This window comes from Scardinius erythrophthalmus (genome assembly GCF_964197995.2).
Source record: "Scardinius erythrophthalmus genome assembly, chromosome: 10".
Taxonomy (NCBI): domain Eukaryota; kingdom Metazoa; phylum Chordata; class Actinopteri; order Cypriniformes; family Leuciscidae; genus Scardinius; species Scardinius erythrophthalmus.
The window spans coordinates 7,943,914-7,971,358 of NC_138230.1; the positions used below are offsets into that span (position 1 = coordinate 7,943,914).

General features: G+C 38.5%; 1 protein-coding gene across 2 annotated transcripts; it reads right to left on the reverse strand.

Annotated features, from left to right (window-relative positions):
• Window positions 1–1,148: 1,148 nt before the first annotated feature.
• ankrd28a (ankyrin repeat domain 28a) lies at window positions 1,149–26,290 on the reverse strand (the record flags this gene model as incomplete). 2 transcript variants are annotated; one of them, XM_081376832.1, is made up of 23 exons in its annotated part: window positions 16,705–16,792; window positions 16,471–16,613; window positions 15,176–15,388; window positions 13,404–13,482; window positions 13,210–13,324; window positions 13,042–13,124; window positions 12,181–12,244; window positions 12,030–12,098; window positions 11,455–11,594; window positions 10,473–10,584; window positions 10,359–10,385; window positions 9,803–9,877; window positions 9,345–9,546; window positions 8,541–8,628; window positions 8,340–8,457; window positions 7,965–8,175; window positions 6,241–6,328; window positions 6,066–6,149; window positions 5,848–5,993; window positions 4,629–4,711; window positions 3,198–3,280; window positions 2,995–3,086; window positions 1,149–2,107 (listed from the first exon to the last, which is right to left on the reverse strand). In XM_081376832.1, exons 12-23 carry the CDS (start codon window positions 9,872–9,874, stop codon window positions 1,818–1,820), a joined length of 1,557 nt encoding a protein of 518 aa, XP_081232958.1. In that variant the 5' UTR covers window positions 9,875–9,877; window positions 10,359–10,385; window positions 10,473–10,584; window positions 11,455–11,594; window positions 12,030–12,098; window positions 12,181–12,244; window positions 13,042–13,124; window positions 13,210–13,324; window positions 13,404–13,482; window positions 15,176–15,388; window positions 16,471–16,613; window positions 16,705–16,792. The 2 variants fall into 2 exon arrangements, with proteins under 2 accessions (XP_081232958.1, XP_081232959.1); XM_081376833.1 differs by lacking the exons at window positions 1,149–2,107; window positions 2,995–3,086; window positions 3,198–3,280; ... (13 more) ...; window positions 12,181–12,244; window positions 13,042–13,124 and adding exons at window positions 18,439–18,639; window positions 18,718–18,788; window positions 19,797–19,875; window positions 21,359–21,442; window positions 25,874–26,290 and having other exon boundaries at window positions 13,206–13,324.
• Between the last annotated feature and the right edge of the window lie 1,155 nt (window positions 26,291–27,445).

The window sequence follows — 27,445 nt, forward strand, 5'->3', positions numbered from 1 at the left end:
ATAAATGTTCATTTTAAATCAGCCTACTTCAGTGTGATATGTTAACATATTATCATGCTTAACACTAAAGGTGATGATACACAGGGCAAGTTTTTGAGCAATGTTGCCATCAACGGGCAACCAGATGAGACACAGGGCCCACGACCAATCTAAATTATCCAGATAGAAATGTATTGCCCATTTTCAATGGCAAAGTTCCCAAGAAACAATCGCTCTGCAAGATTGCCCAACAACATTGCTCAAAAAGTTTCCCTGTGTATCATCACCTTAAGAATTTGAATAATTCTAATGTGATCAGATGCAGATATCTAAATCAGAGAATATGGGTGGTTTGCGGGTGGATTATTTATTTTTAACAGTGGATTCGGGGGACTCAAAGTGCACCAGATTAATGAATTTATCTTTAAAATGTACAAAATTTTCTTACGGGGGGGCATGCCCCCGGACCCCCCTAGAGGTACCAAGCACCACACACAAAAATACTGTGGAAAACACATTAGGCTATATGAAGATCTACAAAAAATACACATTTAATTATCTTATTATTAAGTACATTATTAGGATTTTACCACCTCCGCCTCATTTTGAGTCAGGAAAAACCCTGGTTACGATAAGTGTACGTTGTACGTCACCATGACGTTCACGCGTGCGTGAAACTACGATGGTACCTCAATGTTGTTGTTGGACACAACAAATGTGTCCCCACATTAAGTCCTTGAATTTGAGGGTATTGGACCTGGAAAGTCCTTGAAAGGTCCTTGAATTTGAAGTTAACCAAGGTGTGGGAACCCTGTACAAAATACACTTCAATAATAGATAATACGGAATATTAAACGGGGTGAAAAATATACATGAAACAAAGAAAACTAATATATAAATATTAAAATAGATAATGCAGAACATTAAATGAGGTAAAATGATTTCTGACAATAAATATATTATACGCAAATATTAAATAGAGTTAGGAAACAATGAATCAATAAAATAAATGAATCAATCCAAATTATTGGATTGGATAAATAAAATGTTTTCTTGTATGCAGACTACATGTTTTTTTTTAACACACATAATGTCAATATAATACATAATTTTATATATATTTTTTTAATATTTGGCAAGTTTCTGTAATAAAGAGACACTGTAGAATCTTATGGCAAAAGATTTATTTAGAATTATTAATAATTATTAATGTACCAAAAGGTCAAGTCACACACTTGATCTTTTCATTGTATTTGAATTATAAAATAAATCACACACACACACAACCATTCGAATTCACAATCACACACACACACACACAACAGGAAGAACGCTGTAATTCCTCACAACAGCAGAGGAATAAATACTCAGACTGATCCTGAAAGTCTTCATGTTTTTTAATAATAAATAATCCATGATGATGCAAACCTAAAGTCAATCTTCATGCACGAACGGGGATTAAAAGTAAAGCTGGAGGGAAAGTCTGCAGCTCTTGGTCCCTGACGTCTTCTGCAGTTACAACAATCCATTGCCCGCTCACGTTTCCCGTGAATGCTGGCAATAACAGGCCATTTCTTCTGATAAAGGAAAGCAAAATGAATTTGGCTTTAAATAAAGAGTATTAGAGATGCTTGAGAGTTCAAACACTGACATAGTAGAGAAGAAACAGTAATAGACTGGTTAAACTGCACTGTTGGCCACTTATTTTCCTGTTTCTCCGTTTTCTCCTGAGACTTTCGTACGCACCGGTCATCGAGAGACGACCCTAATTAGCATAGTCACCATTCGGCCAATGAGGCGAGAGTTTAAGACACTGAGGGGCGGGACAGAGTGTGATGTCAGTACGTTTCCGAGTCTGAATCATTGAGTTCATCGTCGGGGACGATAAGGCCGTCCTCGCGACCCAGGCTGTTGAATTTACGGTAGGAGACGTGCTCAGGACGCAGCATGGGTAAAGGGTCAAAGGTCACGGTCTTGGATGGGCTGGAGTAATGGTTAATGGTGGTAAACGTGAGGTTTGATATGGTGCCGGGACTGCTGGGAGAGATGGGCATCATGGTGGAGAGTATCAGCGCCAAACAGTCGGCCACGTCTTTGTTCGGGGCACAAGACAAAGCTGGAGTGTAACCTGGGCATAGAAATATTTGTATACATGAGCTTGTCAAAGTAATGTCCATATGGCAGTTATATGCAGCTATTACATAACACGCTATGTGGTCAAAAACTTGAGCTTGTAACCATTCACCCCAAGGCAAATGTTGTGGTAATGTAAATTTGCATGATGCAAATTTATTGTAAAGAAATAATATCAGCAGCACATCCGTTTACCTGGAAATCACCCATAAGCACACTTCCGTTCACAAGTTTGGTGTCAGAAAGATTTTCAGGTTTTTTTTTATGTTTTTAAAAGTCTCATCAAGGCTGCATTTATTTAATCATAAATACAGTGAAAATAGTAATATTGTAAAATATTGTTACAATTAAAAATAACTGTTTTCTGAGATGCAAAGCTGAATTTACTATAATCGCTTGTTTTACGCATCCTTGCTAAATTAAAGTATTCGTTTTTTATTCCAAAAAAAAGAAAAAAAAAATCTTACCAACCCATGTAATGGTACACTTTTTATGTTTTTTTTTTTTTTTTTACTGAAGTTATAGTGAGATTTCAATTTAAAGTCTTTGATGCAGTGTTATTTTAGTACCACTGAGATGCTATTACATTTTTTATTCATATTTTGAATGTTTTTATATTTTCTTTTTTAATTTTAATTTTAGTGAAAATAAATTTTGTTGTGCTTTTATAATTTTTATTCGATTTTTAATATTTCTAGTGTTTTTATTTCAGTTTTAGTGCAAGTTAAACTAAACAAAATGAGAATGTTGCCTTGGCAAGTTTTTAAAAAGATTGTATTTTATTTCAAGTAATTTGTTTTATGGCATTACTTTAGTCATCTTTAATAATAATTCTGCTTTGATGAAAAATGAGCTGTGCTTTAAAACCCTTTAAGCGCTCACCGTTTTCATCCACGGCGAGGACACTGGCTCCTTTACCCAGCAGCTCCTGCACGACCACCGTGAGCCCGTTACGAGCCGCGACGTGTAGCGGCCTGAGACACGAGAGAGAGAGAGAGAAGCAGCTCTCTTTAATCTCGAGATGATGATGATGATGATGATGATGAGGAAGAGGAGGAGAACATGCGTGAGGACACCAAACTTACGTCTGCAGCGCTGCGTTCGTGCAGTTGATGAGGTTTCTGTCCGTGACCTTCTCAAGAATTAACAAGGCACTGGTTTCATGCCCCTAAAAACAAACAATACAGGTGAAGTTAGATTTGCATTTCCACAAAGTACGAGTGCACGCAAGGCTGTAGAAGACATACTAGATGCTCAATGAACAAAAAAAGCCTTTGTTGGATCATGGAAATTAACCCTAACATATACATATACATACATACACACATACATACATACACACATACACACATATATATATATAGATATATAGATAGTTGTTGTATAACAACAAATGCACCAAATGTGATATTTTTGCTCAATTTGGGCCTCTGAATCAAACGGAGGTGTTTTTTTCCCTCCATATTCTCACTATATCAGACTGTATGAGATTTTTAATTTTTTTTTCTTTTGTTAGGGTTAATTACATTACAGGTCAAAAGTTTGGAAACATTAAATTTTTTATATTTTTGAAAGAAGTCTCTAATGCTTATCAAGGCTGAGTTTATTTGATAGAAAATACAGGAAAAAAAAAACAGTAATATTGTGAAATATTATTACAACTTAAAATAATAGTTTACTATTTGAATATACTTTAAAAATAGTTTCTTCCTGTGATGCAAAGCTGAATTTTCAGCATCATTACTCCAGTCTTCAGTGTCACATGTGACATCCAGTCTATCACATGATCCTTTAGAAATCATTCTAATATTCTGATTTATTATGATTGCTGGAAACAGTTCTGCTGCCTAATATATTTGATGAATAAAAGGTTAAAAAGAACTACATTTATTCAAAATAAAAAATTGAACACATCCTTGCTGAATAAAAGTATTGATTTATTTCAAAAAAAGAAAGAAAGAAAATGACTGACTTTTTTTATTTTTTTTACTTTTTATTCAAAGTATCCTAAAAAAGTATCACAGGTTATGAAAAAAATATTAAGCAGCAGAACTGTTTCCAACTTTGATAATGAATCATCATATTAGAATGATTTCTGAAGGATCATGTGATAGACTGGAGTAATGATCCTGAAAATTCAGCTTTGATCACAGAAATAAATGATAATTTAAAAGTATAATAAATTGAAAACCAATTATTTTAAATTGTAATAATATATCACAATATAATTTTTTTTCTGTATTTTTGATCAAATAAATGCAGGCTTGATGAGCAGAAGAAACTTCTTTCAAAAACATTAAAAATAGTAATGTTTCCAAACTTTTGACCTGTATAAGGTCAAAACCAAGATGAAATTCTGATAGTTTGCAGTGTAAATCAATGAGATCTTTATAACATTATAACAGACTTACATAAGTCAGCTGTTATTCTATATCTGCCAATAATGTCTTAGTAAACTAGACTCTGGATGATGCTGGACTCTCATGTAAAGTCAGTATTCATCATTGAGTTTGTACCTTACTGCAGGCCAGATGCATTGCTGTGTTTCTGTGCGCGTCCTGTAATGTGAAGTCTGCTTTTGCGCTGCTCACCAGCACCTCTGCAGAAACAACACACTCGTCACAATCATATCAGCATCAACACATCCAGCTGCTGTCAGACTGACCTCGAGCAGCGTGTGACATGTTTACAGCCGCTTCCTGAATAACAACACTTCTGAAACTCTATCGCCCTCTAGATACACAACTCAATAACATCAATCCATGAAAAGCCTCGGCAACTAATGAAATTCAAAAGATTGCAATGCAACTGAAATGCACATAAAAGCTAAATAGAACTAAAAAAAACTACTTTAAATTTTGTTAAGCCTTCCTGTACTCTTTATATTTCTCCAATAAAAAGAAAAAAAGAAAAAAGAAAACACTAACAAAAATGACAAAACTGTTATTAAAATGAAAACCAAAAACATAAAAAATAAAAGCTAATTCAAAATATTAACAAATACTGGTATAGTGGTATAATAATAATACTAAAAGAACTAAATAAATACTAAAATAAAAACTAAAATAAATAAATAAATAAATAAATAAATAAATAAATAAATAAATAAATAAATAAATAAATAAATAAATAAATAGCACTGTTTGGCAGTGTTGGGGAATGTTGTTTACAAAAGTAACTTTACATTATTACAAGTACAAGTAACTAATTGTTACATTATTACATTTCTATTGCATTTGACAGTTAATAAATAGAACACAAGTCTGTGAAAAGAGATACACTAAGTTTCAATGTTTAGGGTTGGAAAGATTTTTATTTTATTTGAAAAAACTAATTATTGTATTCAGCAAGGACGCATTAAATTGATCAAAAGACACTGTAAATACATTTATAATTATACAAAACATTTATATTTCAAATAACTGTTCTTTTGAACTTTCTATTCATCAAAGAATCCTGAACAAACTTTTTTTTAACACTGATAATAATCAGAAATGTTTCTTAATCAGAAAATCATCATATCAGAATGATTTCTGAAGGATCATGTGACACTGAAGACTGGAGTAATGATGCTGAAAATTCAGCTTTGATCACAGGAATACATTACACTGTACTGTATATTCACATAGAAAACAGATTACTTTATTTTAAACCTTTTGTTGCTTATACTGATCTGCTGTTTGATATCTGAACTCTTTGTAACTGAAGAAAAATACTATATTTGGTGTGTCTCACCTACGGCGTTGGTTTGCCCGTTCTCGGCCGCCATCATGAGCGGTGTTCTTCCCAGCATGTCGATGGAGTTGACCTGAGCGTTGTGGCCCAGCAGAAGCTGCAAACACTCCACGTGATCAGTGTAAGCGGCGGCGTGCAGCGGCGTCCTACGGCACACACAAAACACGTCAGCTAAAGAACACAAAGCAGTGCTGATCCTACAGAAACCCTGTTCTTACCGGGACTGAGAGTCTGTGGCGTTCACGATCGCTGGACCTAAAGTCTCAATCAGCATCTCAGCTGCAGATTCATTATCATTAATACTGAAACACACAGAGAGAGAGAGGAGAGATGTGATGCTTTCAGATGCACGTCTTCATCCAGGAGGAAGCAGATCATGTGAGTGTTTCTTACACAGCGCAGTGCAGCGGACTGAAGGAGTTTCCCTCCATCTGCCGAAACACCTCCTGCTCTAAGAGCAACTCCACACACGCGTCGTGACCTGAGATCGACACAACACGATTCTTTGATGAACAGAAAGTTCAGAAGAACAGCATTTATTTGAAATGGAATCTTTTGTAACACTATAAATGTCTTTACCGTCACTTTTGATCAATTTAAAGGAGTAGTTCACTTCAGAATTTACTCTCCCCACGTCATCCAAGATGTCCATGTCTTTCTTTCTTCACTCGTAAAGAAATGAAGGTTTTTGAGAAAAACATTCCAGGATTTTTCTCCATATAGTGACTTCAACGGGGTCCAACGTGTTGAAGGTCCAAATGTCAGTTTCAATGCAGCTTCAAAGTCTCGACACGATCCCAGCCGAGGAATAAGAGTCTCATTTAGCCATCATTTTCCCCTCAAAAAACTAAAAACATTTATATACTTTTAAACCACAAATGCTCATCTTGCACTAACTGTGATGCGCCACGCATTACGTAATCATGTTGAAAGGTCTCGCATGTTCCAGTTCAAAAAGGTATACGGTAGGGCGAAAACATCTCATTCCATCCTACAACTTCAAAATTGTCCGACATCGTTGTTTTACCATTTATTTATTAAATTTTTTTGTAAAGGGCGATTGACTCAGTCTTTGCATGTTCGCTTTGTAAACACTAGGTCTGTACTTCCGCCTACGTCACGTGAGACCGTTCAACGTGATTACGTAATGCGTGGCGCATCGCAGAGCTAGTGCAAGATGAGCATTTGTGGTTAAAAAATATGTAAATGTTTTTTGTTTTTGGTTTGGCTAGATAAGACTCTTATTCCTCGGCTGGGATCGTGTAGGACTCATTGAAGTCACTACATGGAGAAAAATCCTGAAATGTTTTCCTCAAAAACATTAAAGGATTAGTTCACCCCAAAATGAAAATTTCCTAATAATTTACTCACCCCAATGCCATCCAATATATCCATGTCTTTCTTTCCTCAGTGGGAGAGAAATGATGTTTTTCGAGGAAAACATTTCTTGTTTTTTTTCGTCTAACAACAACGGGCTGTACGTGATCACAGCTGAAGAAGAGGTTATCTAGCGAAACGATAGGTCATAAAAAATTTAAAAAAGGTTAATTTATAGACTTTTTACCTTCAATAGTTCAGATTGAGCTGATCAACAAACGGACAGGGAACTACGTCATCACGTTGAAAGGTCACGCCGGCTCCGGCAATACTATTTGAACTACTATTACCTTTCAACGTGATGAAAAAGTCTATAAATGATCTTTTTTCTATCGTTTCGCTTGATAACAACCTCTTCTTCAGCTGTGATCGCGTACAGCCCGTTTAAACACTTCAAAGAAGTTTGAAACTGCATTGATTTGGATGGTAAAAAAACAATGGTAACCAATGAAGTCCATTGTTAGACGAAAAATCCAGAAATGTTTTCCTCAAAAAACATAATTTCTCTCCCACTGAGGAAAGAAAGACATGGATATATTGGATGGCATTGGGGTGAGTAAATTATTAGGAAATTTTAATTTTTGGGTGAACTAATCCTTTAATTTCTTTACGACTCAAGAAAGAAAGACAGACATGGACATCTTGGATGATGTGGGGATGAGTAAATAATCAGGAAATTTTTATTCTGAAGTGAACTACTCCTTTAATGCATCCGTGTGATTGGATGGTGGCATGTTTACCGTTATAACAGGCCCAGTGCAGCGGTGTGAAACCACAGTTGTCCTTGAGGACGAGGACGGTCTTCTGGATCTTCAGAAGGGCCCTCAGAACCCCGACGTGACCGCAAGCAGCCGCCAGGTGTAGAGGAGAGCGCCCCCTGCCGTCCTGAACCACGAAACTGGAGCCGTGCTGCAGCAGCGCCTCCACACACGCCTCGTGACCCATCACCGCCTGCGACACAGTCAAGAGGAGAGAAGCTCTTCGTTTAGAGAGATCGTCATAAACACCGCGGGAGAGCTGTTCCAACAAGCTCTCTTTAATCACAAATCTGCTTTCTTTCGTCATGTTCTGGGTTCAACTGAATATGATGGCAGATGAAGGTGTGTGTGACTGACCCCGCGGTGGAGGGCCGTCCTGCCAGACTTATCTCTGGCCTCCACAAGGGCTCCTTTACTCAACAGAAGATACACACAGTCTGTGTGTCCGCCCAGAACCGCCAACATCAGAGGAGTCCTGACAACAACACACAATTAACCTATTCATCAGACTGACGGCATTCAAGCATATAGCGGAGACACAGAAGCTCTGACACTCACTGTCCCTTTCCATCACGTATATTGATGGTTGTTTGCTGATCGGCGTTATGGATGAGGACACGCAGACACTCAGAGTGACCGTTCATGGCTGTAGATGGACCGAATCAAACACACACAATAAAATAACACACACAATCTGACCTGACACATCAGCTCATGTACCATCAGTCTCAGTCAATGCTGTTCTTTTGAACTTTCTATTCATCCTGAAAATAAAATGTATCAGTTTCTACAAAAATATGAAGCAGCACAACTGTTTTCAACATTGAAAATAATCATAAATGTTTCTTGAACAGCAAATCATCATATTACAATGATTTCTGAAGGAGTAATGATGCTCAAAATTCAGCTTTAATCACAGGAATACATTACAGTTTACAATATATTCACATAGAAAACAGTTTTTAAAATAATATTTCACAATATTAGTTTTTACTGTATTTTTGCTCAAATAAATTCAGCCTTGGTGAGCAGGAGAGAGTTCTTTCAAAAACATTACAAAAAAGAAATCTTATTTAGGAAACTCACTAAGGAAATCTCATTTACTAGCTACTAAGTGCCTCAAACAAACCTGTATATGTAAAAAAATAATACATATATACACATATACGCATATGTGCATACATGCATACATATATACATATTTTAAATGGTGGTAATCTGGAAACTTTGGAACATTGTCAATCCATCGACTAGAAAACCAGTCAATTATGCATAATATGCATCAGGTGATCAGGCGGTCTGAGGCTGAGACTAGTGTCTGATGTCATAAGGGTGTTTGTGTGTGTTGTTGTTGTTGTTGACCTGCGGAGTGTAAGGCGCTTCTCTTGTGTGTGTAGTCCTTCAGCAGCATTGACGCGCCCTGATTGATCAGAATATCCACACACTCCACGTGACCCTTAAACGCAGCCAGACTCAGAGCGGTGTGACCCTGAGGCGTCCTCACGTCCAGATCCAGCAGAGACTGCACTAGAACCTCAAGAGCGTGGTGGTGACCGTGATATGCCTGCCAAAACACACACATACGACGTTTTAATGCACTGACACAGACTTTTGACTTGCATGTTATAGTTGGCAATCAAACCTACTGTACACTTAGACTAATGAACAATGTTATTTGGTTGAATAGTTGTTTATTTTGGTTATTATTAATAATATTTATTGCCTTTTATTTATTGAACTTCCTGCCAAGAGAACAACACCAAACTGAGGCAAAACATTTTTTTTAAATTTATATATAGATTTGGTGATCTGTAACTCACCGCTAAGTGTAAAGGGCTGACGGGAGGCTGGACGTCTGTGTCGTTTAAGAGACTTGATGCAGACGTGTTCATCAGCTGAAAATATACATGCATTCATGGCTTTATGAAATTACACAATTTAAAACAGCTAAACAAAGGAATAAGGTGAAAAATTATGATTTTTTTTATATACTTGAGGACATGAAATGGCATTCAGAATGCATGCAATTTAGAGTGAGAATTTATTTTATTCATCAGAATGATATTGGACCATGAAATGTTAGGCTATAGTTATTAATTACTATTATTATTCATTAATAGTATTTATCTCCAGTCTTTGCTTGTTTATGTCAATAGAAAATGGTTTTGAAGGAGAAAGGTATTACATTTTCATAGATTCTGGAAAGAATACAAAATGTTTTTCTTCATGCACTGATGAATCACACATGATGAGAACAGAAACATTTATCAATACAGTACTCAGGGTTACTTCTGAACTTTATGTGGCCATTAGAGGGCGGCACTGGCCAGGTCGTGTGTCGTTTAGTTCAATCCACACAGAAATACAGATACTCACCACATCTAATGGGGTTTCGTTGGCGATCTACAAAATAAAACACAGCGATTAACCCTGAAAACAGAGCAGTGTTGAGGAGTGTTTAAGCTCACTGTGTTTAGATGATGAACTAACCAGTTCTAGACACACTCGATGACCGTACGCTGAAGCGTAGTGAACAGCACTGTATCCGTCTTTATCCCTGAGACCTGGATTCGCATCATTCCTCAACAGATACTCCAGACACCTGACAGAGAGAGAGAGAGAGAGAGAGAGAGAGAGAGAGAGAGAGAGAGAGACACAGAGAGAGAGAGAGACACAGAGAGAGAGAGAGAGAGAGAGAGAGAGAGAGAGAGAGAGAGAGAGAGAGAGAGAGAGAGAGAGAGAGAGAGAGAGAGAGAGAGAGAGAGACACAGAGAGAGAGAGAGACACAGAGAGAGAGAGAGACACAGAGAGAGAGAGAGAGAGAGAGAGAGAGAGAGAGAGAGAGAGAGAGAGAGAGACAGAGAGAGAGAGAGAGAGACACAGAGAGAGAGAGACACAGAGAGAGAGAGAGAGAGAGAGAGAGAGAGAGAGAGAGAGAGAGAGAGACACAGAGAGAGAGAGAGAGACAGAGAGAGAGAGAGAGAGAGAGAGAGAGAGAGAGAGACACAGAGAGAGAGAGACACAGAGAGAGAGAGAGAGAGAGAGAGAGAGAGAGAGAGAGAGAGAGAGAGAGAGAGAGAGAGAGAGAGACACAGAGAGAGAGAGAGAGACAGAGAGAGAGAGAGAAGAGAGAGAGAGAGAGAGAGAGAGAGAGAGAGAGAGAGAGAGAGAGAGAGAGAGAGAGAGAGAGAAACAAACATTCACTGAGTGCAACAGACAGAAGTAAAACTCCATACATTTTCTCCATCTATGGCACATTAGCTCATATCTGTGAGATATCTGTGCACAGCAAACACATTTTGTGCCTGTAATACCCGGATCGGATGACCTAATACATTTGAGGACACAGTATGTGCAACTAGAGCACATTACTTAATGTGTCTCCGTATCCCACAATGCAGTGCGCTTGACTCGACCTTCCGTTTCCAGTGTGTTGAATGTCAGTGTGTGTGTGTGTGTGTGTGTTGATCACCTGCCGTCGGAGTCGGTCGCAGCTGTGTAGTGTATTGAGCTACAGCCCCGGACGTCCCGCTCGTTCACACTGGCCCCGGAGCCCACCAGAGCAAACAGACACTGATAGTTACAGTTAGCGCAGCGTAATGCAGCGCCGTCCTGAAAGAGAGAGAAATCATACATGATAAACACATTCCTCCTGCAGGATGCACTGTGATGGGAATCTGGAGGAGAATATACAGTACATCCCAGGCTGCTGTAATAAAACCAGCTGACTGTAAGTGTGCAGACTGTCTACAACATGTCTGGGTCATATCTAAACCCAATTCTATATACTAAAATATTGAACTGGAAATCATCATATTAGAATGATTTCCGATGGATCATGTGACACTGAAGACTGGAGTAATGATGCTGAAAATTCAGATTTGATCACAGGAATAAAGTACATTTAAAAATATATATATTCAAATAGAAAATTTCACAATATTACTGTTTTTACAGTATTTTTGATCAAATAAATGCAGCTTCTTTCAGAAACACACAAACACACACACACACACAAAAACCTTTTGATCATCTAATGTAACTCACCTCCCAAATCGGTCTTTCCTGTTAAAGTCCGCACCTGTGTTGAGCAACAGATTTAAACACTCCAGATTCCTGGAGAAAAGAAGGAGAGACGGGACCATAAAGCATCCGGGCCACAGGGGGAGCCGATGAGCCAATCAGAGAGAAGACTCACCCTCCTGCAGCGGCCGCATGCAAACACGTCCTGCCAAAGTCATCCGGCGTATCGACGTCAAAACCTGGAGTAACAGATAACCATTAACCAAGAGCAGAACACAAATGCACTTCACCGAGAGAGGGAAAAGTGTGTTTACAACAGCAGGAATCAATTTTAGAACTGCATGGATAAACATTAAACTTTATGATCAGGGTTTGAAATTAACTTTTTTACCCACCGGCCAATTTGGCTACAAAAATTTTAATTTACCGGCCATTCAGAACTTCTACTAGCCAAAAAGAAAAAAGGAAAAAAAAGAAATGAACCAGATTAACTATGTCACTGCAAAATCCAAATTTTACTAATATATATGTAATAAAATTTGGATTACATATATTAATTTCTTATTCAAACAAAATCCTGCCATCCAGCATCTCTTCCCTTCATCTTTCATCCTCATCACCATGTGATGTTTTAGGTGGACAGATCAATACAGTACAAAGAACATGTAGGATATTGGAAAATAATGTCTTTTCTGTTAACCAAATGCTTTTTAATCTTCGCTATTGGTTCAATGCAAATGAGCAAGCATGCCGTTATTTGTTGCGTAATGACGGTCATGTTCAAGTAAGCCAGATATGCACAGATTCTGCATAATACGCTCTATTTAATTTATCATGATGACTCACGAGTTGAGTATTTACACTAAATCTGCACAGATTTGGCTTACACGAACTTCCCAGCAAAGTGAGTAAATATAATAACACGCCAAATTGGCTCGTGATTTGACAGCGTTACCCGCCACAGTTAATTTTTACCCGCATTTGGCAGGTTGGCGGGTGTTCATTTCAAACCCTGCTAATGATAAATGCGTTTCACCTGAGGAGAGCAGTTTCCGGCAACAGTCTGAAAATCCGCTCAGCGCCGCCAGATGCAGCGGGAACATGCCGTGGATGCCCCGCCTACAGGGGCGGAGTCACAGTCACATGATCAGCATCAGCTCATAAATCAGGCCTTAACTGTGTACACACACGTCCTGTCACTCACTTTGCCGTATCCGCACCGTTGGTTATGAGCGTGTTGACGAGCAGCTCGTGACCGTATCGAGCCGCTATATGAAGCGGAGAGTTTCCGTTCTCGTCCTCGCAGTCGATCTCTGAGCCTACGAACCACAAAACAGAGGATGAGGAGAAACCGGAGAGGAAGACACACAAGAAACAGCAGAGTAACAACACACTCACCGTTCTGAATGATGGCCTGTGATCTGGAGTATCGCCCGTGAATGGCCGCCATGTGGAGAGGAGTTTTACCATCTTTACTCTGGAAAATAAGTTATTTTAGTATTATAAAAGTATTAATTTCTTTTAAAAAAAAAGCAATCTTACTCACCCCCACAGTTTGCATCAGAAATATGCAAAATAGAAGCATTTCCACAAGTGGTTTTGGATTGCATCACAGTATGCTTGTAGCTATGTTTCCATACATCTATTTTTATGCCAATTATGGAAATGCCAAGATATTGCGTAAACGCTTATAAAAAACATGCGCTTAATTGAGGCGGATATTTTGGAACGATGGGAACACATTTACAGAATAAACTCCTGCGCAACAGAAGACTCTGTGACTTTACCTGAACAGAGGATGTGATTGGATAACTGGAATAACCAGTGGACCAATCGTATCGCACATCATCTCAAATGTTGGTTTGGTCAATCTGAAATGCCTAAATCTGTCATCAGAATGATTTTGTGTAATTCCCTCCCAGAAGCACCCTGGAAATCCAGAGTTCTCGCGAGAGCACAAGTTGAATTTGCTCAGCGAGTTACTCTGGTGTCGAGTAATGATGCTCATTAAATATGCCCTTGTATCCGAGCTGCACCAATCACATCAGGTTATCTGATATAGGCGGGCAAGAGGCGAGATGACGACAGCGCTGTGACGTCGAAGTCATTAGTAAACATTGCAAGATGGCTATGGATGAACACCATTAGTTTGAAACGGCTTTGGCCGCTACAATGAAAGATTTAAACTTTTTCTCTAAAAGAGGAACAGAAGACGGCGCTCGAATCGTTCCTTTGCAAGAAGGGCGTTTTTGCTGTTTTGCCGACCGGATACGGTAAGAGTCTAATCTACTAGTTAGCTCCGCTAGTAGCCAAGCGATAACTTGTTGTGATTGGTCATAGTGTTATCCAATTGCGTGCAGTGAGATATTCAAATGCACGCTTGGTGCCGCCCCTCGAGCCGGCCGATTTTCATTAGTCGACGCCAGACCATTAATCTTTCAGATTTGGGTCTGGATTTCCAGACTATCCCAGGAGCGTCTCACAGGATTGCGTTCACACACACCAGCATCCGAATGCAGGAGAACATGACAGCGTTTACTGCGTTTCGTCTGCGTGCTCTAAGATGCAAGTCATTTACAGTATATGTACGAGAGTTTCCTCCCCGATTGCAGCCACTTCCATTTTTATTACAGATATTTTGCTCCAATTTCCCAGGAAGTGACGATTTTGTTCTCTTGAACACACGGGAAAGTAATGCTGCTTTATTCGCAAATGTTTTATCCGATATTCCAATTTTGCTACTTTGTATGGAAACATAGCTAATATCAGAGCATTAACATGAGTGAAGTTATCAGATGAATTTCTGAATACTTCATTAAAGCATGTGAACAACCAGACTTTCTTGTTTTGCTTTGCTCTTCTTCAAGTTATTTCATTATTAATCTGCATTCATCTTTATGATGATACTGATCTCTTTACTGTATTTTTTTATCAAATATATGCAGCCTTAATAATTAATAATAATGCAAGATATTGCATTTTGAAGGGCCGGTTCGCACAGAATGCATTTTTCCATTCCACTGCAATGTTTTTTCTTTGTTAAACACACACTAGACAGACGTGTTTGACTTTTGCACTCTCTAATCTAGACTTTATGCTTTCACTGCCCTGCGTCTCACGTATTAAACCACAAAAACAAGTTCTGTGCACCATTGAGAAAAGCGCCTGACCTTGTGGTTGACGTTGGCCCCGTTGGCCACGAGCAGCTCCAGACACAGCGCCCCCTGGCGGGAGGCAGAGGTGAAGTGCAGCGGAGAGAAACCCCTCTCGTTCACCTGATTCACTTCAGCACCCGCTTCTATCAGCTCATTCACCACCACGTCCTGCCCGTTAAAACACGCCAAGTGCAGAGGACTGTTTCCATACGCGTTCGGCTCGTTAATCTAACAGAGACAGATCATTTGGTTAATGGTTCAACAGTTATTTAACACTTAACTGGAATAATAAACCATCATAATAAAGTTTTACTGTATTATTGGACAAATAAATGCTTTGGTGCAGATTAAGTAAATACAATTCCAGTTCTTAAATGTCAATAATACAGTATAACATTTTTAATATAGTTATTTTGTATAATTATAAAATGCTTTCTGTTGGATGACTAAAATATTAATAAACATATATCCTTTTACAACTGAACACTACAGTAGATGATTGGTTATGACAAGGATTTTTTATTATTTGCATATGTTCCTTGAGGTTCACTTATACTGTTAATAAAGTTACTTGCACAAAAAAAATTATTTTAATTCTTCATTCTCCTCTGTCTGAAATGATCAGTTTTTAAGGCGCGGCTCCTTTAAGGCTTGTCAGTAAACGGCCACTGTTATGATTGGCTAACGTCAGTGTGTAGTAAACAGTACCAACGCCCAATCGCTATTGCACGCGAGTGTTTTGTACACATTATCCACAGAAAAAGCATTATGCATTATAACATTAGGGTTTGTGATGCAGCTTCAGTCAGATTCAATACAGTCGGCTGTTTTACCTTTCAACAAAAGTCTCTTTGCGAACTCTTCATTACACTGTGCCTCAATGTGTCAAATGCTCCGAACAAACGGAGAAGGTTTATATGACGGAAACATAAACCATCCACTTGTACCTGATGCTGGGATTGGTTAAAAAAAACACTTAGTTTTTAGTTTTTTTGAGGACATTTTAAGCTATGAAACTTGCAGGATAATTTCATGGTACAAAGACCTTTTATATGTCCTTTTATATGTATATGCCTTTTATATGACAAATTTGATTTCTCATATCATGAACCCTTTAGATTCTTTTATAATTTAAGGAATAAAACAATGTGAGTTCTATGAGTGTTTGCATGTAGTAACTTGTGTAGGGTATTTGAACATTTGTAACTTTGGCTAAACATATGGATTGTGTTCTCTATATAAAAACAAGCACAGTTGACATGACGACCAAGGGGCGGAGTTTTATGTACGTGTGGGCGGGGCTTACTTACATCAACACCCAGATTCAGCAGGTATTTGACCACGTTGATCATTCCACTGGAGGCAGCGGCGTGAAGCGGAGTGTATGATTTCTTATCCTTACAGCAAAGCTCAGCACCATGAGACACCAGGAACTTCATCACCTCTAGATGACCTGAGACAGAGAGAGAGGGAGTGAGTGATTTCAGATCAATGACAGAAACATGTTTTCTGTTTGTTCTGATGTTGATGTTGATGTTTTTCACCCATGTATGCAGCCCAGTGAACTGCGCGTCTGTCCTTCTTATCAAAAGCGTTGATGTTTGCTCCTCTGGACACAAGCAACTGAACCATCTGCAATGACAGAGAAACTAAAGATTTCACATGCACACATGTCCGATTTGATGATTATAGATAGAGTCATGAGCGGAAGTACCACTTAAAGTGCATTTTAATGCTCCAATATGTTCCAATAGAATAAGTGTCATATTAAATCCCAATAAAAGTAAATGTTTGGAGACCTGAGCTGTGTTTGAAATCACCCCCTATACCCTCATTCACTACATTACTCCCCTAATGTAGTTCACTTGACGGAGTGAATGAAAACGAGTGAGTGAATCCAGACACTGAGTGCGCCGGACGAGCTGCTGCTTTTGCATGGTTTGCGCTTGCCGTTTAATAATCATTTGACATGTAGCAAACTGGCAGCTCCAGTAATAATGATAAGATTTATCTTGAACTCTGGAAACTAGCATGTACAAACCTTAATTAAACAATTTAGTAATCAATTAAAAATGTATGATATTACGCTGTAGCCACATTTGGAAGGATGGATGGATGATTCAGCTGCGGGCGCCATCTTCTGGTCAGGAGCGGGAATTCATTCAGCACAACCCTCACAGTGCATTATGGGTATTCTCTAGCCATTGAGTGCGTATGGTTGTACACTTGTTATTGCAGTGCATTATGGGACTGAATGAGTGCACTCGATAATGTCCACTATGGTTTCGGACACCATTACAAATGGCTGTCCCCTCAAATAGTGCTCTATTTAAGGTATGGGATTTCAGACACAGCCCTGGTTGTTTTTCCCTAGCCTGCCTGACTGATCAATAATATATCAGCTTTTGGGTCATGTGTCCGCTAGCGGCACTCTAGACAGACCTCAATCTGTTGATCTCAGTGAAGAAAGAAGATATAAAAGAGCAAAAAAAAAAGGGCAAAGTTTGTGGCAATTAATTGATTAGTTCTGAGGCTGTCAACTAGTCTTGGGTCACATGACCTTTAAGATGGTCTGACTTTGTTTGGAAAGTTCTATAGACTAGCTTTCAAAAGTTTGTGGTCGGTATGATTTAAAAAAGAAAAAAAAGTCTCTTCTCCTCGCCAAGGCTGTTTATTTGATCAAAAATACAGTAAAAACAGTAACACTGCGAAATATTACTCGCATTTTTTCTATGTGAATATATTGCAAAATGTATATTCATGTGATCAAAGCTGAATTTTCAGTATCATTACTCCAGTCTTCAGTGTCACCTGATCCTTCAGAAATCATTCTACTATGATGATTTGCTGCTCAAGAAACATTTATGATTATTATCAATGTTGAACACAGTCGTGCTGCTTCATATTTTGAGGAAACCGTGACACATTTGTTTCTTAGATGAATAGAAAGTTCAAAAGAACAGCATTTATTGAAACAAATCTTTTGAAACATCATAAATGTCACTTTTGATCAATTTAATGTGTCCTAAACTAGTGAACAATACTGAAGTCTGTAAAATTAGAAAAATACATTCATGTGAGTGAAATTTATATGATCAGATACTATTTTTCTGTATTTTGCATTGAAGCAAGTGAACAAGCAGACTTTCTTACTTCACTCTGGGTGTGAATATGTCTTTTGTCTGTAATACGTTTCCCCTTTTCTTTGTGTAAAGGGGTCTCGTAACCTCAGCTATGATTGTGCAGCTGTTGATCTGTGTGCAGAGTGAACGTCTGACCTCCAGGTGTCCGCTGAAGGTGGCGTGGTGCAGAGGCGTCCGTCCGGCGCGGTCCGACACGTTGACGTTGCTCAGCAACGGGACTAAAGCCTCGGCGCAGCGCACTGCTTTGTGGGCCGCGGACACGTGCAACGGCGTCTGCCAGTTTTTGTCCCGCGCGTTGACGTCGGCAGAGTGTTTCAACAACACCTGGACGGCCTCCTGAACACACAACGAGAACATTAACGAGCCTGAAAACCTTTGTTTGTTTTTATTTGTTGTTCCGTGGACGTGTCGTACCTCGCTACAGGAAGCCACGGCCCGATGAAGAGGAGTGAGCCATTTATTATCTTTGGCATTTACTCTCGCCCCTGAGAGAAAGGATATGCAAAATGAGTTTCAGTTATTAATGTCACAGTTGAAGCAGGATATATGCAGCTTCCCGTAAGCCTGTTTAAAATAAACTCCCACAATCCTCTGGGATCACATCTGTTGCTTAAAATACAGCAACACCTGTTACTTTTGCTCTGTCATTCATGAAGACAACTCCCCTTTACACACGTACACACTGGAATCATTCAGGAAGTCACATGATGTGCATGTGTTTTGTCAGTGTTTCAATGGTGCAAAATCTAGAAAGGCTTCTGGCTGATATAATACACACACATGAGGAATTTTCTATTATATACAGTACACAAAGTCAGAATGGTGTTGGTGATTGCTAAGGGTTTTTAGAAAGTTTTAGTGGCTTGATATATTTTATTTAGATGAAAACACATTTAAAAGATGTTTTGGTGACACACTATCGTTCAAAAGTTTGGGGAAGGTACGATTTCTTCCTTTTTTATTTTATTTTATTCAGCAAGGATGCATTAAATTGATCAAAAGTGACAGTAAAGTTTATAATGTTACCAAAGATTCCATTTCAAATAAATGCTGTTTTATTGAACTTTATATTTATCAAGGAATATTAGAAAAAGAATCATGGTTTCTATAAAAATATAAGCGGCACGACAGCAAATCATCATATTAGAATGATTTCTGAATGATCATGTGACACTGAAGACTGGAGTAATGATGCTGAAAATTCAGCTTTGATCACAGGAATAAATTACATTTTACAATATATTCACATAGAAATCAGAAATTTTACATTGTAAAAATATTTCACATTATTACTGTTTTTACTGTATTTTTGACCAAATAAACGCAGCCTTAGAGAGCAGAAGAGACCGAAGAAATCTCACAGACCCCAAACTTTCAAACCGTTTTGAATATCATGGAGTTGGAAATTATGCTTTGGTTGTCAGTAGATTTTGGAACATATACAAAAGCATTGGTATATATTGGTAATTTTATGTGGAAACGCCCCTTCATACCTGACAGGATGAGCAGCTCGATGATCTCAGCGTCGCCCAGGTACGCAGCAGCGTGAAGCGGCGTCCTCTTCTCACTGTCCTGAGGATTCACAATCACAGACATTAATAAAAAACACGTCGGAAACTCACAGTAGCATCACATTACACAGCAATACACAACATACACACTAGTGTTTAAACGGTCGGGTCGCTAAGATTTCATAATGTTTTTAAAAGAAGTCTCTTCTGCTCACCAATGCTCGTTTATTTGATCAAAGATACAGTAAAAACACTAATATTGTGAAATATTATTACAATTCAAAACAGCTGTTTTCTATGTGAATATATAATAAAATATAATTTATTCCTGTGATCAAAGCTGAATTTTCAGCATCATTACTCCAGTCTTCAGTGTCACATGATCCTTCAGAAATCACTCTGATATGATTTGATTCTCAAGAAACATTTATAATTATTATCAATGTTGAAAACAGTCGTGCCGCTGCTTCATATTTTTATGCAAACTGTGATACATTTTTCAGGATTATTTGATAAATAGAAAGTTCAAATGAACAGCATTTATTTGAAATTGAAATATAGTCATTTTGGATCAATTTAACGCATCCTTGCTGAATAAAAGTATTCATTTCTTTAAAATGATGCCTCTACATCAACAAAACAAATTCAACTGCAGCTCCAAAACCGGATGAACTGGTGGTTTTACACTCATCTGCCGTTTATGCTACATCGAAAATGATAATCTTGTAATTCACCTCTTTATTTGCATGCGTTTTGTACTCCATTTGAAAGCTTTGCGTTTGATGCATGTGCGGTTTCAGCAGGGTGTGTGATATGTGATACACACAAACACACTGGATTCTTGCGCATGGTGGCACAATGATGCATTTCTGTGTGTGTGTTCAGTGAGCCACACTGATCAATGCGGCCACAGATCTCTTGAGAGAGCATGCAGTAACATGAGACACACACACATTTTTCTGTTTCAGGTTCCTGAGATCTTCTGCGATCACTGTAGCTTTAAACATTCCTCCAGATGCCAGAGTAAAGCTCCTTCTACATCTCCATCAATAAAGGCAATTACGAAAGAGCCGTAATCATTCATTCTCCATGTCATGCCACCCTGCAGGCTTCTGTTTTCCATCTGGTCTGGAATGAGAATGGAAAACAGGAGGCCAAGCCACACGGAGTCATGTGACCCAAAAGGGCATCACTGATTGGTTGGCAGTCAAATGGGCGTCGCTCCAGACCAGGCCAGGCACTGGCGACGAAAACAGACTCCTCATTAAACAGTGAGGTAAAATAACCATCTTCAGTCCAAATGCGGGCTCATAACAGCGCATCAACCTCTCAGATGACGATCCAGTATGAAACTAAGAGTGATAATGTACAGAAACTGCCAGTGTGTCCATTTCAGAATGGTTTCCAAGACCATCCATCACTGAGAGATCAATGAACTGGTCTCAATACCTGGCCAAATGCAATAAAGACTAAAAAGGCCAGAGAATTTCAATGGGATTTAATGGGAAAGTTCACCCAAACAATACTCAGTAATGGACATTTACCTGCACATTCACATCTTCTTTCTTGAATATGAGAGAGCGAACTTCATCTGCGTCCACATTAAATATGGCTTTAATCAGAGAGGGCTGTGGAGAAATGAGAGAGAAACTAGTTAAATACACTGAAGAGAAACATCATAATGATCAAAACTGAAATTATGGCGAAAATGTCATGTGAAGATGAAAAGAAGCTAAATGAATGAAACACTGTGTTTTGATCTATGCAGAAATGAATTCTGAGAATCAAACGTCAAGCGGTTTATTATAGACAGCAGAAGAAAGGAAACCATTGATTCATCGAGACGCCAAAGAGGAAAATCCATTCAAGCTCAGGATGAAATAAATGTATTTAATAGTGTATGAAATCAGTCCTCACAGCATCGGTGATAATATGGAGAGATTCGGAGTTAAACTGTCCCTCTGTGCTCAGTTACTTTGCTTTACACAGAATCAATCAACCGTTTATATTGAGAAAATTATTAGTGTATGGTCAAAAACAGGTCAAAGGAATACAGTATGATGGGGATGCATTAGTATAGAGATTTTGGGTAATATAGACAATAATCATGTTTACACTGTAGCTGATAATGAGAATTAGGGATGCACGATATATCGGCCAACATATCAGTATCGGCTGATATATTTTCATTTGTAATGTTATCGTTATCGGCCCGATAAAAAAAATTTGGCCGATATATCAAAGCCGATAAATAATGGATTTTTTTTTTTTTCAGATGCGCACTGTTTGCCATAATGGTTTTGAATTGCTTGAAATATGATCACTTAAAAAAGGAAAATACAGTAAAGTGTAACATGTGCAGCCCAAGTCTGTCATGTCGGCTACATCAGCTTGTTCACTTAAACTATAACAAACATTTTTGTTAATTGAAGTAAATTGAAGTAAAGCTTCAATAAAGCTTTTTCTCTTTTTGTTAATTGAAGTAAAGCTTCAAAAAATAAAACAAATATTAGAAGAAAAACTTTAATTTTTGTAATAAAATTTGAATTGTTGCCTTGGCAACTAATTTACTGAAATTACTCAAATGAAATAAAAACAAATAAAGACAAATGGTAATTCAAAATATGATGTTTAAATAATACTAAAATATCACTGTAACCAAACCGATGAAAATTTGCCATAACTATCTCATTCAAGGTTATTCCAAATAAGGCCAGGCTACATTACAGCCACACCCTGTTTGGCCCCGCCCACCAGCCACACCCTGTTTGGCTCCGCCCACCAGCCACAACCTGCATTCTCAGGTGTCATTATTACAGGAAAGAGAGTAGCAGACACTTACTGAATGTACTCAAACACACACACTGCAGGTTTCCTGTGAATTCACCTCACAAACACATGAAGATGAGCAGCAGAAGGTAGACTTTGTTTTTAATAACAATGAAGGAAAGACGAGAGGGAATGCCATAAAAGAAAGAATGCAGGTTTCCTCTGTTCAAGGAAACGTGGCTTGTTACAACAGCAAAAACTTCAGCCTGAAGGTCTTAAAAACTGCTTAGACCGGGTGCTTTTAACTATTAAAGGACAAAACCTGCCGGCAAAATCCACAGAACTGAGACCTGTCTGGTTCTGCCACTAAACTGCTGATTATCCTGCTAATTTGTCGAGAGTTTCCATCCTAACACCTGCTGTTGTCACTGATCAAGAACACTTTTAGCTACACAAGATGCATTTTGGTCTGAAATGTGAGAACTCAAGTCATAACGCAAAAAAAACATGTAGCATTCTCAACACTGCTAGTGAGCATTAGCATAAAATGTGTTCCTCTTTTATAAGCTTTTTTTAGGCGTACTACAGTCGTGGCGGAGAAACAGTTTCAAGAAACTCTTGAGATTTTATGAGTATGTTTAGCTCCATGAATAATGGCCTAGACATGTGAAGGTAACTGTACACAGTCAGGTCAACAACAACAAAAATAACTAACCTTTTTTATGTTTATCTTTTATTAAAGGGGTGGTTGATTATGATTTCACTTTTCTAACTTTAGTTAGTGTGTAATGTTGCTGTTTGAACATAAACAACATCTGCAAAGTTACGACGCTCAAAGTTCAAAGCAAAGGGAGATATTTGCTTTTAAAGAAATTGCTTTTTAAGGACTACAACAAACGGCTGGTAGAGACTACACCAACCCTACTAGTGACATCACCAACCCTAAAATTTACATAAACCCCGCCCCCAGAACACGATTTATAGATTATCAAGACAAAATATACTAATCAATGACTAGAAGATAACTACACATAAGCTACATAAATTCATCAACTAATCATTCAGAAATGTCCTGTTGCTTCTACATGTTGTCACTTCTTGAGTTTCTCCATCAATTTCTGACTCCGGTTTGAACATAAAAGGCTGAAAGTTTTTGAAATTTTCAGTGCATGTGTGTGTGAGGTAAAAAGACACAAGCTGTTGAAGCTCCGCCCCCTGTGCTGGGAGCAGCAGCTCATTTGCATTTAAAGGGACAGACACAAAACGGTGCCGTTTTTGCTCACCCTCAAAAAGTGACAATTTAAAGGGTAACTAAACCCCTGGTCAGAGCCTGACTCATCCCACTGGCAATATTTGAAAAATGCTAGAAAAGTGGGCAGACCCCAGCGAAGATAAAGGGGACGAACCGTGAGCGGAAGGGCGTGCACCTGAGAGTCCTGCTGTCAGACTGTCTAAAATGGAGAGTTTGCTCACAGGGTCACAAGACGACGTAAATATGCATCTGATGAGTTTTACCGAGTTGATGTCAATAGCGCGCGCGCTCTATAGGCATATTCATATTTTGCCGCTATGTGAAAAAATCCAGCAAAATGCGCCGACGCGTTTGTCGACCCCAGAGGATTAACTTTAGCCTAACCATAAATTGTAATAAAAATATATCACTTACATCAAGACGCCGCTGCGGCGGTGGAGTCCATGCAGGAAGAGCAGCGTTTGGCACAGCGTCGCTTTTCAGCGCGAGCTGTGTGGAAAAGCCCATTTCCACCTCTATTGCGTTGGAAAAGCAATTCCGCGTAAAATGCAGGTTTTACACTCACGGTCTTCCAGGCCAAGTGCATGCAAACACTGGCGCCTAATTTCCAAGTCTGCTGGAAAGCTATGCAGTCCAGCAGTGCTGTTGCACCCAGCAACACTACAACTACCACTGTACTAAATACAGATAAATCTACGCTAGCTCATCCAAGGGCGTGGAAGCTCGTACCAAGGGAGGGCATGGTGAGCTGGAACCTGCTTACGTCACGCAGTACCGCTTACGTCACGTAGTACCGCTTACGTCACGCAGTACCGCAACATCCAATAGGAAAATTCAACTGCAGTAGCCACCGTTCAACCTGAAGAGGGCAGCACTCAGACGGTTTTACACCATATATTGTAGAATTAAAACACTTTATACCCAAATGTCAAAAAAGTTACTCGAATCAATGAACAGCACTAATAAAGACCCATTCTTACAGATCATTAACTAAAAAAAGTTGGTTTAGGGTTTAGTTACCCTTTAACATGCTATATAAAAATATCTGTGGGGTATTTTGAGCTAAAACTTCACACACACACTCTGGGGACATCAGAGACTTATTTTACATCTTGTGAAAAGGGCATTATACCACCCCTTTAAAAATTAAATACAAAAATAAAAACAAATAAATATTAGAATTAAATTAAAACTAAATGTATTAAAGTTTTTAAAGTTGATCTTAAATAACTAAAAAATCTAAAATAAGTAAAAAAAACTATTAGAAAAAAGTAAATTTTAAAAATTACATAAGGTTTTTAAAGTTTATCTTTGATGAATGAATAAATGTAAAAGATTTATAATTAATAAAAAGTAAATGTATAATTTAGATTCAAAATATTAAAATAAAACAAATTTGCAAAAGGTTTTTCAAATGTATATTTCTTAAATAAACTAAAACTAAAGCTGACTCTACTTTAGTGAATATCTTTCCACATGAATCACAAAGAGAGCATGAGGTTTGTTTATGTCTGCATTACAGCTGATGTCGGCCCGAGGCCAGTTGTTGTTCACACAGAACATGTTCTTGCATTTTACTGCAGCGTTTTGTCATTTTTGATGGACATCTTTGGCCTTTGCAAATGCATCTCACTGTTTTTCCAGCATCTCACGTTAAATTTGTAGAAACGCTGGTGTCTTTTGACTGGAAGAACGTGTTAAAGCGTGTTAAGCTTGTGACATTTGCGTCTGACAGCTGCGTTTCCGTCCAGAGGCCAAAGGTCACCAGGTCAGATGATCCAGGGTTTCCAAAGAATTTTTGGACCTCAGCTGGCAGCACCAAAGATCTCCTTACCTGGAACCCCAACCAGATCTGACAGACTGATGAACAAGTCTGTATCTGTCTCAGATAATAATGGGGACAGATCATGACATGCAACTACTAAAGCAACTGAATCATTTAGCTCTTCTTCTCTTTCACACTGATACCTGCTGCTGTACACACACACACAACAGAGAAACTATTATCATATCCTAATAGTCAAATCAGCCACCTCACCTTCTCGTCCTGAGAGGAATTCTGGGAAATGTGGTCCGGAGTGGCTTTGGAATGCAGAGAGGAAGGCTCGTCATCTTCCACCTCCTCCAGGACCACGATACACACGCGACTCATGCGCTCCGACCGCATAGCTGCCTTTCACACACACACACACACACACTCACACAAAACGCCCCCTCGACGCGCGCGATCCGACAGCGATATTCAGGTCCGGTTCCATTAGTATCCGTTAGGAGCGTTAAATCCCTCTTCCAAACACACACATCCCAGTGAACAGGGAATTCCTTTATTCCTCAGAGCAGGAACATCAGCAGTGCTGCAGTGAGGAGATGCAGCGTCCTCACACACACGCACACACACATTCACTCACTCACTCACACACACATTACACACTGTGATCTGAGGACAATGGTGTGTGAGCTCCAGCCTGCTGAAACCTGCACTTTTACACATACACACACACACAGATCCAACCCCCACCGACCGCAATAACACACCAGCCAACCCTACTGCAGCGAGAGCGAGAGAGAGAGAGAGAGAGAGAGAGAGAGAGAGTGTGTGTGTGTGTGTGTGTGTGTGTGTGTGTGTGTGTGTGTGTGTGTGTGTGTTTTCTAATGAGGCAGCGAGCTTCCGACAGCACGAGCCTTTAACACAGTGAAATATGAAGCGCAGAGCTGATGGGACAAACACACTCAGGAACAGATCAAATTATTCTTTGTCAGGACGATGGACAAGGTCACTGTGTTTTTTTGTTTGTTTTGTTTTTTACTTTTGAGACAAAATTGTTTCCAGAAGTGAGTTCAATGTGGAAAAGCCTTTGGGGATTAGGCTACTATATATATATTTTTTTATCATTTTTTATTTTATAAAGGAAAGCTGTAACAGATTGCTATTGGGGTATATCTCGGGGTATATCTCATAAAACCTGTCAAGAACACATAGGTCATATTTCACCTCAAAATCAAAAGAATTTAAGTTTGCATATGGAATATGAAGCAAAAAAAAAAAAGCATCCAGGGCTTATTCAAACACATTTAAAATGACTGTTAATGTAATTGAAAAATAAATAAATAAATAAATAAATAAAATATATATATACACACACATTTTAAAGTAATTATACATCTTGGTACAATTTGTTATACAGAATTTAATTAATGCTGATTTTAATTCATTATTGAATATAATATTATTAGATAATTTGATTAAAGTATTTTCAGTAAGTTCAAGTAAAACATTCAAATATATTATAAGAAGAATTTTAGTAGAAAAATGTGCTTAACTGTCATAAATAATATCCAAATTAGGCCTAAAATAGGCTTCACTTTCTTGACAATTTTTTTTTGAGAGTGTGTGTAAGAGAGTATGTGTGTGTGTGTGTGTGTGTCCAATCTCTCTGAGATCATGTCTGATCTGTGACTTATCTTCATCTCATCTCATCTCATCTCATCACCTTCCCCCCTCTCTCTCTCTCTCTCTCTCTCTCTGTCTCTCTCTCTCTCTCTCTCTCTGTCTCTCTCTCTCTGTCTCTCTCTGTCTCTCTCTCTACAACAAACTGCTGACAGCCTGACA